Consider the following 14,087-nt stretch of genomic DNA (forward strand, 5'->3'; position numbering starts at 1 on the left):
TTACCAGGTAGAAAATTAATTTATTAATTTCAGCCAATACCGGGTATCAAAAATTTTCACTGACTAGAAAAGGTAGAGTTCTCTTTATTTTTTGAACTGAAGTATAGTTAATTTACAATGTTGTGTTAGTTTCTGGTGTATAGCAAAGTGATTCACTTATATATTATATATATATATATATATATATATATATATATACACATTCTTTTTCAGATTCTTTTCCATTATAAGTCTATTACAAGATACTGAATATAGTTCCCTGTGCTGTACAGTAGGTCCTTGTTGGTTCTCTATTTTATATATAGTAGTGTGTACCTGTTAATCCCAAACTCCTACTTTATCTCACCCACCCCGTCCCTTTTCCCCTTTGGTAACCATAAGTTTGTTTTCTATGTCTGTGAGCATTAGAGGTCTCTTTAAACAGTCAATGTTATGTTATTTTCCTTCAGTTTTAGAATTACTCTAGGAATTCTCTAAAATTTTCCATGGCATTTAGTTGTAATAAAGTAAACATTAAAAAAATAAGAATATGCATGTTGAATTTAGAAAAAAATATTATCTCAACTCCAGAAATTATAAATTTGGATTTTTGACCATTTATATCTTAAAGGAGGGACTCATGAACTCCTGATCTTATATTCCTGGTTCTACTGACATGTTCTGTACACATTCCTGGCACACAATGCTTATCCTTCAATTTACCAGTACAGAAAGGGCAGTTAATGATCCAGGGAGCTGACGTCTGCGGGCGAGCTCCCTGCCAGGTTAGTGTTTAAGCTGGATGTTCAGCCCCTGCGTTTGCTCTGTTGGCCATAGGCATGCACACATAATACACTCAAGTCACCGGAAGCATCCTCTGCTCGTTCTGGTTCTGCACACAGGGAGTGTGCAGTTCAGCCCCGAGCACCCCCTGCCAGCGTGACTGCCCGGGCTGCTGTGGCTATGAACAGACTCCTCACAATGCACGTGTTACCTGGAGGACCTTTTATGGGTGTTTTGGGGGATTCAATGTGGTCTCTGTGGATAGACTTCGGCCGCTGCTTTTTCTGCTTTGCTCCCTGAGGCCGAGGTTTGATGACCGTGTCCATGTCTTCCATGAGCTTCAGCTGCTTGCGCCTCAGGTACTCCTGCCGGATGAACTCCCGGCGGGCTCGCTCATCCTCCTTCTTCTGACGTTCTTCCTCGGTTTTACGCCTAGGAAACAAGCGGGTACATTTCTTTGTGCACAATACTGTCAGGTGTGCGCTTACGTGAGAAGGAAGAATGATTCAGCCCCTGGGAAACTGGTTCATTTAAAATGTACTTGAGGGCTTCCCTGGTGGCGCAGTGGTTGAAAGTCCGCCTGCCGATGCAGGGGACGCGGGTTCATGCCCCGGTCTGGGAAGATCCCACATGCCGCAGAGCAGCTAGGCCCGTGAGCCATGGCCGCTCGGCCTGCGCGTCCGGAGCCTGTGCTCCGCAACGGGAGAGGCCACAACAGTGAGAGGCCCGCATACCGCAAAAAAAAAAAAAAAAAAAAGGTACTTGAGATCATTTAGGTCACTTAAATATACCATTAATAAGTAAGTACTTAAAAAATGCGTGTGTGTGTGTGTGGAAAATTACTTTCAATTAATGTTTCTGGAGAACTTTAAGATGCCTCAAACTCAGGATAAAAATATGCAACCAAGTAACACTTTGGGAAAATAACTTCTGAAAAGCACCCCAAATCAGCGTCGTCTCTATATTCTGCAAAGGTCCCTAAACACCGTTAACAAGAGTCAGGGGGGCACCACCTCCCACGGACCCCGCGCAGCGGCCCCCACCTGGTCTCCTCTTTCTTGTGCTCCATCTCAGCTTCCAGCTGTTGCTTCCGCAGCTGGGTCTCTTTCTCCCTTCTTAATCGTTTCTCCAACAAAGCTGCCCGTTTCATGGCCATATCATTTTCTGCTTTTTGATCATCCTAAGAGTGAATGTCATTGAGAAAGAGGAAACATCTAAGGCACCAATATCCTCACGTTCAATGCTTGTGGCCACATGGAGGGGTCACTCTTAATAACTGAAACTCCAAACTGTCTAGTGAAGCTCACTCCAACCGCACCATAGATGCACATGTTCCAAAATTATGAGGGGAGAAATGAATTAAAGTGGTAATACTTTTATCAAGTAACAGAGGACACAAACTTCTTTGATTACATGTTTTCAAAACTTAGGAAGTTAGCAAAGAACAACATAAAAAGGAAAAAAAAAGACAAAGTTTTTTTGGGCCCTGATAAATAACTGATAGAGTGGAGAGTTTCCCCACAATTTTTAAAACTGCATTTAAATTGTATTTAAATAATGCTTAATATAGAAAACTCAAGTAAAAGCATCAAAAAAATTAGCTACCCAAAGCTGTATCACATAAATGAAGCTATTGCTCCATGATTTTTTTTAAAAAGTTGAGGTCCTGACAGTTTGCCTGCTGGGTTCTGAACTATACCACAGGTTTTTCCTTTGAAGAGAAGACGAGCATACTTATACTCCTAACCCCAGAGCTAGTTTATGACCTGTAGGTGTCCTGAGCCTGCCCCAGCTTCTACCTGAACGCTCAGGGAGCTCAGAAGTCAGGAAAGTAACCAGCTGTAGAAGTGGTTCCCTGTCGTAAGGATGCCTTGCTTATTAATTCAACAAGTGTTTCCTGCGTGTCTAATACATTCACAACATAGTGTCAGACATTACAGATACTAAAATATGAAAAAGATAGGGCACCTTAGGTTAAGGAGCTTCTAGATCCCACGGGGAAGAGGTACAAACAAGGTGCTTTGCACAGAAACCCAGAGAGAGATGAACTCTGAATGGAGAAAGTCAGAAGATACCCTTCAAACAGTCAGTCCAAACATTCACACGTCTGTGTCAAACAAACTACACACACTGCAATTTGCCAGGCACTTTACTATGCTCTGGGGATAAGGAGATGCAGTGTCTCTAGGAGTTCACAGTCTAAGAGAAATCGTAACAGAAGCAGATCACAAGGTAGTTGGAAATTCTGGGTCAGCAGCATTACTATGAGGATGTTTAGGATACAAGAGACCCAGAGGAGAACATATTCACATCTACCCAAGGAATCATGAAAGGCTGCAGCAAACAGATGAGGCCTGAAGTTAGTGTTACAAAACATCCCAAACAGAGTTATGGGGGGAGAGGGTGGACCAACAGGCTTGGATCAGTCTGTGAAAGGCCCCTGAATACATGCTGAGGGGTTTAAGTTTATCCAACAGGCAACTCTAAGAGACTCTGTCGAGTTATGCTACCAAGTGGCAGTGTGACGAATGGGACCATGACAGAGGCAGGGAGCCCCGTGAATGAGCTATGACCACGGTCCAAGGGGGGAGTACTGGGCAGTGAAAACTGAAGTGAGGAAACGAGGGTAGAGATGGACTGTACGTTTTACACCCAAGGATGCCCCTCTGTTCTCCTTTCTCTGCAGGAGCAGAGGTAGCAAGGTCTCTAAAATTAAACACATCTATTACTGTCTACAGTAGCAGCCTATTAAAAAAAAATAGTAGTTCTACACGGTTAAGAGACAAAAGACAACCCACATTCAAATTTCTAAACATTAAAAAGGGCCGAGAGGGCCATCTCTCTATGACCAACTTCAAAGTAAGTTACCAGGTTCCAATATTTAATGATCCTAAGTAAAACTAGCAGTTGTAACCACTTCAGTATTCGCGGGTTTTGACCCCGATAGGACTGCTGTACGTTTCACTTAAAACCTGAAATTATAAACTGTTGCCACTGAGTGCTGTCTTTCTATCTATATTCCCAATTGTGGAGCTATTCAGGATCACAAACTATTTACTTTAGTCCCTTAACTAAAAAGAGAAACATGAGTAGCACACATATACATGTTTCTGATTATAAAGAACCCTGTATTATTCCCTATAGGGAATTTGGAAAAATGTAAAGATGCAAAAAGGGATGACAGGAGAGACATTTTAAAATACTATTAGGCTTTTCTGGTTCTAATACCTATGATAAATTTCAAGATCTTACCATCACGAGGTGATCCTGCTCAGTATTTGTGTTAGTTGGCTGTAGTATTGTTTAAACACATGTCACACCCAACACCGACCCTGAGATTAGGGGTCATAGGCTACACCTTCGCCAATGCTTCTAGAGAAGCTATTTCAGTGACAACTGCTCCAATTATGTACTTTTAAATGTTTCACCTTGCACGAGTCTGTCTGGTCAGTTTTCAAAAGATTTTTTAAAAAACAATACATACAAGGGAAGATGGTCAGTATTAAGAAAATAAACTAAAACAGACTCACATGCAATGCCAAGTTATGAGCTTTTTACGAAGTGGCCACTGAACACCTTTTGGAAGAGTGTGAATCACTTGGTTTTCAAAAGGCTTTGGTGAAAGTGAGAGAGTCAGAGGGACAAAAACCGCACGTCTAAACATGTACCACGATGTGATGAAAGGAGGACTGTTCTAGAAACCAGTGTGCCCGAACAGAACCGCAGTCCACCAGGGGCGGGCCAGAACACATTTTAGGGTTAATGGCAGACCTGGAACGAGAAGGGCGGCTGCTAAGGCAGCAAGCGCGCCGACTGAAAACACCCACCGGCGAAGAGGCCTGGGCCACGCGGGTCGGCTTTACCTTAAAGAAGAATCCACAGCATACTTTCTGGTCGTCATCAACTGGTTCTTTATCACTTTCTCCGTCATATTTTTCAACAGATACATCAGCCTTTTCAGGGGCTTTCAAATCTGAGAGGGAGACTTCAATCAGATTAGCACTTTTAGGAGCAGCGGGTGGGAAGGCAGGTCTGCAAGGAGGCTCCGCAGGCTGACTCACGCGGTCCTCGCTCCGGGTGGGCCACGCGGTCTCCGTGGCGGGCCGCGCCAGGCCCTCGGGAGCCGCAGGGGGCGGAGCCTGCGCCTCCTCGTCCTCCGGGATGTGCCCGTGCTGCTCCCGAGGGCCCGTGGACCCTTCCCCCTCCTCCTCCCCCTCCTCGTCCTCCGCTCCCTCCTTGCGTCCGGACTCCTTCGCTTCCGGCTCTCCGCCGCCCCCCAAGCACACGAAGGACCTGGTCTGAATGGGGACCTGACTCGGGGAGAACCTCCTGAGCCGAGGGAGGCTGTCCACAGAGCGAGGGGGCGTCAGCGTTCGGTGCAAGGGCGTGAGTTTCAATTCATTTGGCCTGGGAGTTCTCTGAGTTTTGACGGAGAAGGAGGCGCTCTTCCTGGCAGCGGGCTGCGGAGACGGGTGGGCAGGGCGGGGGGCTTCGGCCGGCGGCCGGTGGGGCTTCCCTGCGCGGGCCGGCCGGTGCGGAGAGGGCGGGGGCGGGGAGATGACCCAGGCCTGCTGCTCGCGCATGTGCATCAGCAGCTCCTGCTGCAGCGCCAGGCGCTGCATCTCCCGCTGCAGGACGAGCAGGGAGGCGTTGAGCCTCTCGATGGAGCGCGTGTGCTCCAGCAGCTCGCCGTCCTGCGGCGGCTCCTCCGCGGGGCAGGCCGGGCTCCACGGCCCCTCGGGGTCGCCGGGCGCGCTCGGGGACGGCGGCCACCTGCCCACGGGGCTCTCCGTGCCCTCCTTGGGGTCCGCCGGGGACCCGCTCCTCGGCCCGTTCGCCTTCTGTGGCTCCTTCTCCGGCGGCCGCTCCGCGTACACTTTCCCGTCTTCCGCGCCAGCCGCCTCCTCCCGGGGCGGGGAGGGGCCGTCCCCTTTCCTTTTCACCACGGTGAGAAAGGCCGTCCGCCCCATCTTCTGCCTCTGCTTGGTGAACGCGGCCTCCATCTTCTTCTTCTGGGCCTCGATGGCCCGCCGTTTCTCCTCCAGCTTCATCCTGAGATGCACCACCTCGGAGGCCAGCAGCTGCGTGGTGTCCCGGCCGTGCGGAAGGCCCGTGTCCTCTGGGGTCTGTGCCCAGGCCACCACGTGAGGGATGTTGAGCTCCGAGCCCTCCGGCGTGGTCTTCTGAGAACTGCTGCCGCTGCTTTTTCCGTCGGTGTGATTCAGCTTCCTGAACTTCTGTTCGGCAAAGCTGGTCATCTTCACGCCGGAACTGGAGGAGGCGCTGCTACCGGGCTGGGACTTGGTGCTGACGGTGCTGGGACAGGGACTCAAGGCCTCTCTGGGGTTGTAGTCCTGGAGGAATTTGGATGTGTCGTCCACGTCAGAGTCCAGACTCACGGTGTAGTCTCTCAGGGAAGAGTCTTCATCCATAGTTTCCGGAATGTCCTCTGAAGGGACGTGGATCCCCGTGTCCACCTCCGTGTTGTCAGTGACGGGGCTCGAGGCGCCTTTCGTGTCCGCCATGCTCTCGGGACTGGACTGGCTGCGCGGGACGCTGCAGTTCAGGACGCCCACGTCCTGGCTGTGGAGGAAGAAGCCGTTGGCAAGCTGGTCCGGCCGAGGGGTGTGGGCAGGCTGCTCGGTGTCGTGGATTATCTGTAACGCCTCTTCGATGCTGGGGGTCCCGACCTGACTGCCGAACTCATCGAGGAGCACCCTGCTCTGCAGAGCTCCATTCGGAAGCCTGTGAGCCATGTTCTGCTTAGAACCTACTTCGTTTGTGTTTAGGGGCACGTAGGCCGTCAGGTGGCCGTGAGAGCCCACCTGAAGTTCTTCTTCAATGCTTCCTGCTCCCTCCTCCCCATTTACTGGCTTGAAGGACAGATTTTTCCTAATGTTCTTGGATACACGACTGTTGTTCAGAGTAAGTCCTTCATTACTAATAGAACGAGTGATTCCTTGGTTTGGAGTGGATCTCTGTATACTACTTTCTTTATCGAAAGAAATATCAAATGAAACGCCATGCACTGATGATCTAAAAAAAAAATTAAAGAGAAAATCTTTAAATAATCCCAGAAAGGAAACAATCTGATATCACTGAACAGCAACAGTTATTTGAAATTATGCTTCCTTCCTTTCCCATTTCTCATAAGCACATTGTCCTCAAGGCGAGGGTAAGGCTGTCGGGCCACCCGGCACATTTGGCCCCTTTGGTCACTCTATCATCGGCCCACGTTGCCCTTTTCAAATGCAGGTACTAATTAAATTGCAATCTGGCTAACAAGGGGGTGGGGGCGGGGGATGAGCAGTTCTTGAGAACGTGAGTACACTAAAAGCAAGTCTCTGTGTACCTTTTCTCCTTGGGCCATGTCCCTATGAAGCCGTCAACATAGGACATAGATGAAGACCTTCTTATTCCTCCTTCAAATGCATAAAAGTAAAAGTCATTGAAATCATGTTAAAAAAATTTAACTTACAATAATTTAACAGATTTCACATAAGGTAAGTACATGTGGAGAAATAAAGATCATTTTGTTAAAAGCAAGCATAGAGAAGCAGCCCTTTTACTGTGTCATATGTAACACTTTTTAGAAAAAAGAACTGGATACTTTTATTCACATTTATTCTCAATCATTTTCTAGTTAACCACTTAAATGGCATTTTCCTAGGCTTTTTCAAATACATTACCTGAGGCTGAAGGATGAGCTTGGGGACGTGAGTGTCTAGAAGGCAAATGAGGACGAGAGTGTGTAAGCGCAGCTCCTTCCCCACTGCAACGTAAAATACACGTCAATCAAATGTCATAAAGTGTCTAGCTCTTGCATATAAATTTTAGATACAACAGCTGAAGTCGGAAACAACACTGTCACTTCCGACTCTCCATCCTAAGTGAAAAAAAAAAATAATAAGGAAACATAATATAGTGTTTAAACCAAAGAATGGCGGTGATTATATGTATCTCTATGTATTTTATGGCTTTTAGCCCAAGAGCTTGAAACACTACTTTCATGTACAGCTCAACGTCCTTATGAGACAAGATACGGCACATTATTTTCATTTTACAAATAGAAAGACTGAGAATTAAAGTAAAGTCGTCAACTTGCAGTATTCTGGTCGAATCTCAATCTCTAAAAGTACAGGAATGATGAATCCTTGTGAAAGAGCCTGGCACCCCCTGCTCGCGGGCAGTCTGCACGTCTTTAACATTTACATTTCTTCTGATTTAACTCCACCCTGTTCCAGTTAATGCAGCGGATCACACAGTCTACTTCTCAGTTTCTGACAACATTTGGCTACAATTTAGTTTTTCTTTTTCTACGTTTTCAGTCCACCACGGCCTACCTTGTAGCAGGTGGAACTAAGCATCCCGACCCCAATGGGCTGAGCCTAAGCTGGGAGCAGGACGCCGTGACCTCTGCAGCCCTCTGCGACCACACTACCTCTCGGCTAATGCAAACTGCGAAGGTGGACAAGCAGCTAAAGGATACAAAGGTAAGCCACAATGCTGCGTTCTTATTATTTAATGAAAGCTTAATTCACGAGCTTTCCAGAAGCAACAACGCCCGGAGCACGTGCACACCTTCGCTGTCGCTTAGCTCCCACAGCCCCCGCCCCTGCCCCGCACATCAGTTTCCTCTCACTGGCGTCCTGGGTCGTTTCCTGGGAAACCCGGGGAGAGGACCCCACGCTGCTCCCTGTCTCGTCCGTCTCTCTCATCCCCGCTCCAGTAGCCTTTCCGCAACCTCTACCCTTCCTACATCTACAACAGGAGCATAATCCTGAAGAGATGCAAGTTCAGTTATTAAAATAGGTTCACTCTTTTCTTCTTCCCCAAGAAATGGCTAAACCGTGGTACCTTCCTACAGTTGCCTTACTTCACGCCTGCACAGAGGATTTTGATGTGGGGTGATTCCCGTACAGGTTAGTAGCCAAGCGTGTGCAGTAGCTGCTACCAACGTCTGGCTTTGCTGTCTTCTTCCTTTGGCTTTTTTTCCTCGTAAGGTCACCATTCAGGTGCGATAACATTTGTAAATGTGGCTGCATTATTCCCAGGAAGAGCAGAAATCCTTGAATCCTTCCCCAAAAGTTCTACAATGGGAGAACTACAAATGGACCATATGGAAACTCATAGAAATGAAAGGATTACACAATGACTCTTCAAGGAAAAGGATTCAGACATCCATCTGGTTATAGGAAGTTCTTCTGCTGGGAGAAAGGAAAAAGGTAGCCACTCAGATATCTGAGAGACAGAGAAGGAATGAGTCTTCCAGAGAATCTTAAGACATTTCCCAGTGTCAGAAAGGTGGAAGGTCGTCCACTCAAGTTCCTAGAAATAATAATCATGGAATAACCTAGTCTTTAACTGGAAAGTTTCAGAGGTTTTAAAGATTTAGCAGTACAAGAGTTACGACCCAGAATACTGAGTGTTTTCTAAATTTTCAGGGAAGGAAATGCCACTATCCAACCGACCCAGGAAAGCACTGAGGAAGTAGCGTGTACAAAGAAGTTTCCGACGGGATAAAACAGAGACGCTCCTGGATCAGCCACACTCTAACCTAATCCCTTTGTGGTAAATCTCAGGGGTGGTTACGAAATAGAAAACTTAGTGGAAGTAAGAAAATTTATAGGAGTCAATCAGAGGGTAAGGGAAGGAAAATGCCTTCTTAATCTGAAGGAAATACTTAGCGAGATGAGAAGTTCACAGCGCTAAATAAGAAGCCCTACCGAAGGCAGTAAGAGTAATGTAAGGGTTCTGTCCGTGCTCATTAGCACACAGTGGAGAGAGAAACTTCTTAGATGTGAGGAGGGGGTGACAACTTCAGTACAAGTTCATATTTCATGCAGAAAGATTCAATTTCTTACTCATAATTTTTAAAATGTATTTTTAATAGATCTGCTTGAATTTCTAAAAAAAAAAAAAAATCCCCAAATACATCCGTTTTAAACTTAAAATAAAAATCAGGTAAGTTAGGGAGCCCAAAGTCAATACACATTTTAGGTTCTAGTAAATACGCATTAAAAGTGCTTATAGGATCTGCTGAAAGACAGTTTTAAACAAATTAATGTCTCTATCACATACTTGGGTCAGAAGTCAGGATTACCCGGCTATTAAATGTTTACTTTGCTTCCAGTTCAGTTCCTGATACTAAGAACTAAAGCATGAGATAAAGATTCAACAGGACAATAAATATTCCACTGTGCTCTATGAATAGCTACAGTAACCAGCAAACAAAACAGTAGGGAAAACTGCCTCAAAGATTAAAAAATTATTAAAAAATGGAAAATTAAAAAATCTCCCCCTGGCCTAAGAGCTACCTGTCGTTTAAGCGTCATATAATCTCAATTATAAACAAGTTATGCAGCAAAAGTTTAGTTTTAGGCCGATTACTTGGACCTTCCCACCTTTCAGTGCGATTCGTAAAAGCCTATTTATGAAACATTCATTTCAGTGTAAAATTTCAATTACGGTGATGTTAAAACAGGCTTTAATAGGGTAAGTTAATTGAAACGTACTTAGTTCAAAGTCCAACTGAAACTTTAAAAACTCTAATGTAATAAGATTTTGATTTCCTGAGTGAATGGAAGCGATGTTCTGGACTCTACCTTGGGGTGAAGTCAGAGCTGTCCAAGGCGTTTCTCTGGGCAGCAGTTAAGACAGGATCTGAGGGCAGATCGTCCACAGGTTCAGCTACAGGAAAGGAAAAAAACCCTCAGAATTACATAGTTAGCATGTTTCCGACACTGCTTCAGGAATTATGAGCCACAAATAAATGTTTAAGTTTAACCACAATTTTCCTTATTACTTATAGAGAAATCTTAGCATATTTAATTTTCTCCTTAAATAATTTTCAAAAGGACAGATTTTCTTTAAACTGTTCTTGGAAGTGTTCTGGCTTAAAAAATCCACTTGACCGGGGCTTCCCTGGTGGTACAGCGGTTAAGAATCCGCCTGCCAATGCAGGGGACACAGGTTTCAGCCCTGGTCTGGGAAGATCCCACACACCAAGGAGCAACTAAGCCCGTGCACCACAACTACTGAGCCTGTGCTCTAGAGCCCGCAAGCCACAACTACTGAGCCCACGTGCCACAACTACTGAAGCCCACGCGCCCTAGAGCCTGTGCTCTGAAGCAAGAGAAGCCACCGCAATAAGAAGCCCGCGCACCGCAAAAAAGAGTAGCCCCCGCTCGCCACAACTAGAGAAAGCCCACGCGCAGCAACAAAGACCCAACGCAGCCAAAAATAAATAAATGAATTTAAAAAAATCCACTTGATTAAGGCTAATTGGGAAAAAAAAGGCTTAATATAAGATAAATAAACGTATTTAAAACAAAAATAAACGAGTGTCTAATTTTGCTACAAGCTTTCACAGAACTTCAGTTACACATGGTCACTTTTACATCTATGAAATAGTTGGTATTTTGGTAATCAATTAGAGACAGAATTTCATTGGTTAGTAATTAAAACCACTGGTATAGTTTACATTTTTGTAAATAACGCTCATTTATTTTTTGCTTTGGAGGCCTAATGTAACAGCTGTTGAATATATCGAATAGTGGGCTTCACAGATGAGATCACACAAAGCGACGTACATGAAAACTCCATGTTAATGGTGAAAAGCTGTACAGTATTGTTTGGGGTAACTACTGAAGACACCTGGCTTTACGCAATGGCCTTCGGGAAGGGCCTCAGCTGCTCTCTAGGTCTGCCTCGTTACGCAACAGCTCTGCCCTAAGCAGCTCGGAAGCACAACAGGTTAAATAAACACTCATTTCCTGCATGTTTTACAGAATTTGGCCTGGGACGCAGTGGGCCAGCCGACTGAAGGCAGCTCCTTCTACTCACCAGACTGGTATCGCCCTCCCACGTCCCTTACCCACTGCCGCCTGAGTACGCAGTTTTCCCTCCTTCTTGATCTCTTGCTCTTCTTTAATATTTTTTGAGGGAAGGGGTGGGGATGGGGAGAAATAAGGGAAAATACAAAAATGGGGCACCAAGGAAAGCAGCTAGCTAGCTGGGAGGCACAGTAACCCCACTTCGTGCCGGGCAGACCGCTGGCAGCAGGAAGAGCCCAGAGTTACGACGGGGGCAAGTTCTCCAGTGGGCCCACACTTATCATGTGGAATTGATTTTCCCCTACAGAAATTAAACTCTGGTCTTATAATGGAAGCTGATGGAAAATTTGTTCTGCTTTAGAGAAAATACAGAGAGATTTTTTTTTCTTCATTTCCAGAGATCTTTACAGTAACTTACCCCTTTATTTCTTACCAGTGTCCTTATTATGAGCAATCAATAGATCGTGGTACCGTAACAATCACGAAACCTACTAGGGTTAAGAATAAATATAACAAGCCCCTATATGGTTTAAGGGCAAGCTCAAATTACAGTTTAAAGCCAAGCCATAATTTGAGTGGCTTCTGGGCAACAATGTTAAAAACTCAGACTCTGACAGGGAACAAAAAGCTAGGGATGGGGGTAAAAGATGCAAAGAGAGGAAAGTGGGAAACAGTTAAAGCTACAAGTTCCACAGCATAAGCCGTGGAATGCAGGGCTATTCTCGCCACCCCCTTTGCCTCCCCTACACCATGTCTGTCACGGAGAATTTAGTGGCTTTGAACGCTGAGAGAGAATTTATCAAGGCTAGCCTAGGACACAGCAACAGGCTTCCCTGTAAAAGAATAACCAGGTGAGGCTATCTGAACGCCTCATCCTGCTTGTTTACGGGAACATTGATCACCTCCTTGCGGACGAGCATCGCGGGGCTGGACGAAGGAGGGCTTCACGACCTCAAACCACCAGAAGAGCTCCGCCATGAACACCAGGTAGTTACTCTGTGCGAGAGGCAAGAAGTTAGGAGAGAAAGCAGGTAACGCCCGACCAGAAAGCAATGACAGGGAGTTACCTATTAAAACACAGCTCGAAATAGCATTCACCCATCAAAATCTGTGATTTTTTTTTTAAAGAAATGATAAAGCTTATAATCCCTAAGGCTGTGCTGTGGGTTACCTTCTCAGAAGCTTTCCATTCTCAGTTATATTCCTTTCTCCTGTATGTTTATTCTTCTCCTCAGCTGAGTCCTTCCTGCTTGGCTTTTACACGTGCTCAAACCTCTGCCACTGAACGCAGCCGAAACCGGCATGCGATCCTTCACCCTCCGGCATGCGCCCACGTGGCCTGCTCATCGCTTCGGACTTCTGTAACACCGGCTTCTCCCACAACCTGCTCTCGGCCCTCCTCTCCCTAATCCACTCCAGTCTGGCACTCAGGCGCCCTCGCTCTGAGCCAGCATTTGCTCAGGTCACCAATGTCTGTGTCACTAAATGAAACAGATTTTTTTCGTCTTCGTTGCCCCCAAGCCCTCAGCAGCATTCGATACCCCTGATGTCTGAAAACTGCCGCCCACACCCACCAGCTATCGAACGGCCCCCAAAGGCACAACTGCACTTGCACATGCACTTTCTGTTTCTCTCACTGTGCCAGTCGTCTTCCCCACAAGTCTGATCAGCCACCCTTATTTCCCTGAATGGCAGCCACCTTCCCGGCGCACAAAGCAAACCTGGGAGTCACCGCGACACCGGCCTCTTTCTCCCCTCATACCCGATTCACCGCCGAGGCCTGCAGGTTCTGCGCCTCAACAGCCCTGGAATCCACCCACTTCTCTCCACCTGCATCGTCACTACCCTCACTCAAACTGTTTCCGCCTCTTGGTCAGCACACGGTCATTTCTTCTTCGGCTTATGAAGCCAAATTTTTCAAAATGCAACGCCCCTTCCCCCGCTCACCCTTGCCCTTGGGAGACTGACTATAGTTTACAAGCGGGTGCCTGATGGGGTCCCTTTTCAGTTTCCCCAGCTTCATCTAATACCATAGTCTCCAGGGTTCCTCATCTTACCCATCAGACTATATGGTCAAAAGGACAAAGCTGTGCTCACCACTACATCTTCAGTGTTTAAGACAGTGCCTGGTACATAATAGATGTCCAATAAATATGTATTGAATGAACATAGAAATGAATGAATAAACATATTATAAGAAAGGCCAGTCACTGGCAAAGCATCGAAATGTTGATACGGAATATCTCTGGGTAGTACGATGATTGTGATTTATAGTTTTTCTTTATACTTATAGTATACTTTCTAAAACCAAAGTATAAAATTGTATCTAAAGCATTGGTGCTAGGTTCCAGCTCTACTGGTACAGTTCACTGAAAGCTATGTGTATCTTTTGGAAAAACACTGTTGAAGTACCCCATAATTGTCTGTTGATAGGAAATTAATTACTATCTTAAGGACCCTGAAGCTCAACATCACTAATCATCAGGGAAA

The 14,087-nt window shown here is 46.0% G+C and overlaps 1 protein-coding gene across 2 annotated transcripts in view; it reads right to left on the reverse strand.

The window, feature by feature from the left end:
• CAMSAP2 (calmodulin regulated spectrin associated protein family member 2) overlaps positions 1-14,087 on the reverse strand; it is a gene marked incomplete at its 5' end in the record, with an annotated part of 98,151 nt that overhangs the window by 7,154 nt on the left and 76,910 nt on the right. Inside the window, 7 exons of one of the 2 annotated variants that reach the window (XM_079916360.1) lie at positions 974-1,194; positions 1,806-1,942; positions 4,626-6,798; positions 7,115-7,184; positions 7,452-7,486; positions 10,368-10,452; positions 12,500-12,593. In XM_079916360.1, the coding sequence (XP_079772486.1) occupies positions 974-1,194; positions 1,806-1,942; positions 4,626-6,798; positions 7,115-7,184; positions 7,452-7,486; positions 10,368-10,452; positions 12,500-12,593 (2,815 nt within the window). Of the gene's footprint in view, positions 1-973; positions 1,195-1,805; positions 1,943-4,625; positions 6,799-7,114; positions 7,185-7,451; positions 7,535-10,367; positions 10,453-12,499; positions 12,594-14,087 lie in introns of both variants that reach the window. The other variant, XM_079916359.1, reaches the window with a different exon arrangement.

Source organism: Stenella coeruleoalba (genome assembly GCF_951394435.1).
Source record: "Stenella coeruleoalba genome assembly, chromosome: 1".
NCBI classification, from domain to species: Eukaryota; Metazoa; Chordata; class Mammalia; order Artiodactyla; family Delphinidae; genus Stenella; species Stenella coeruleoalba.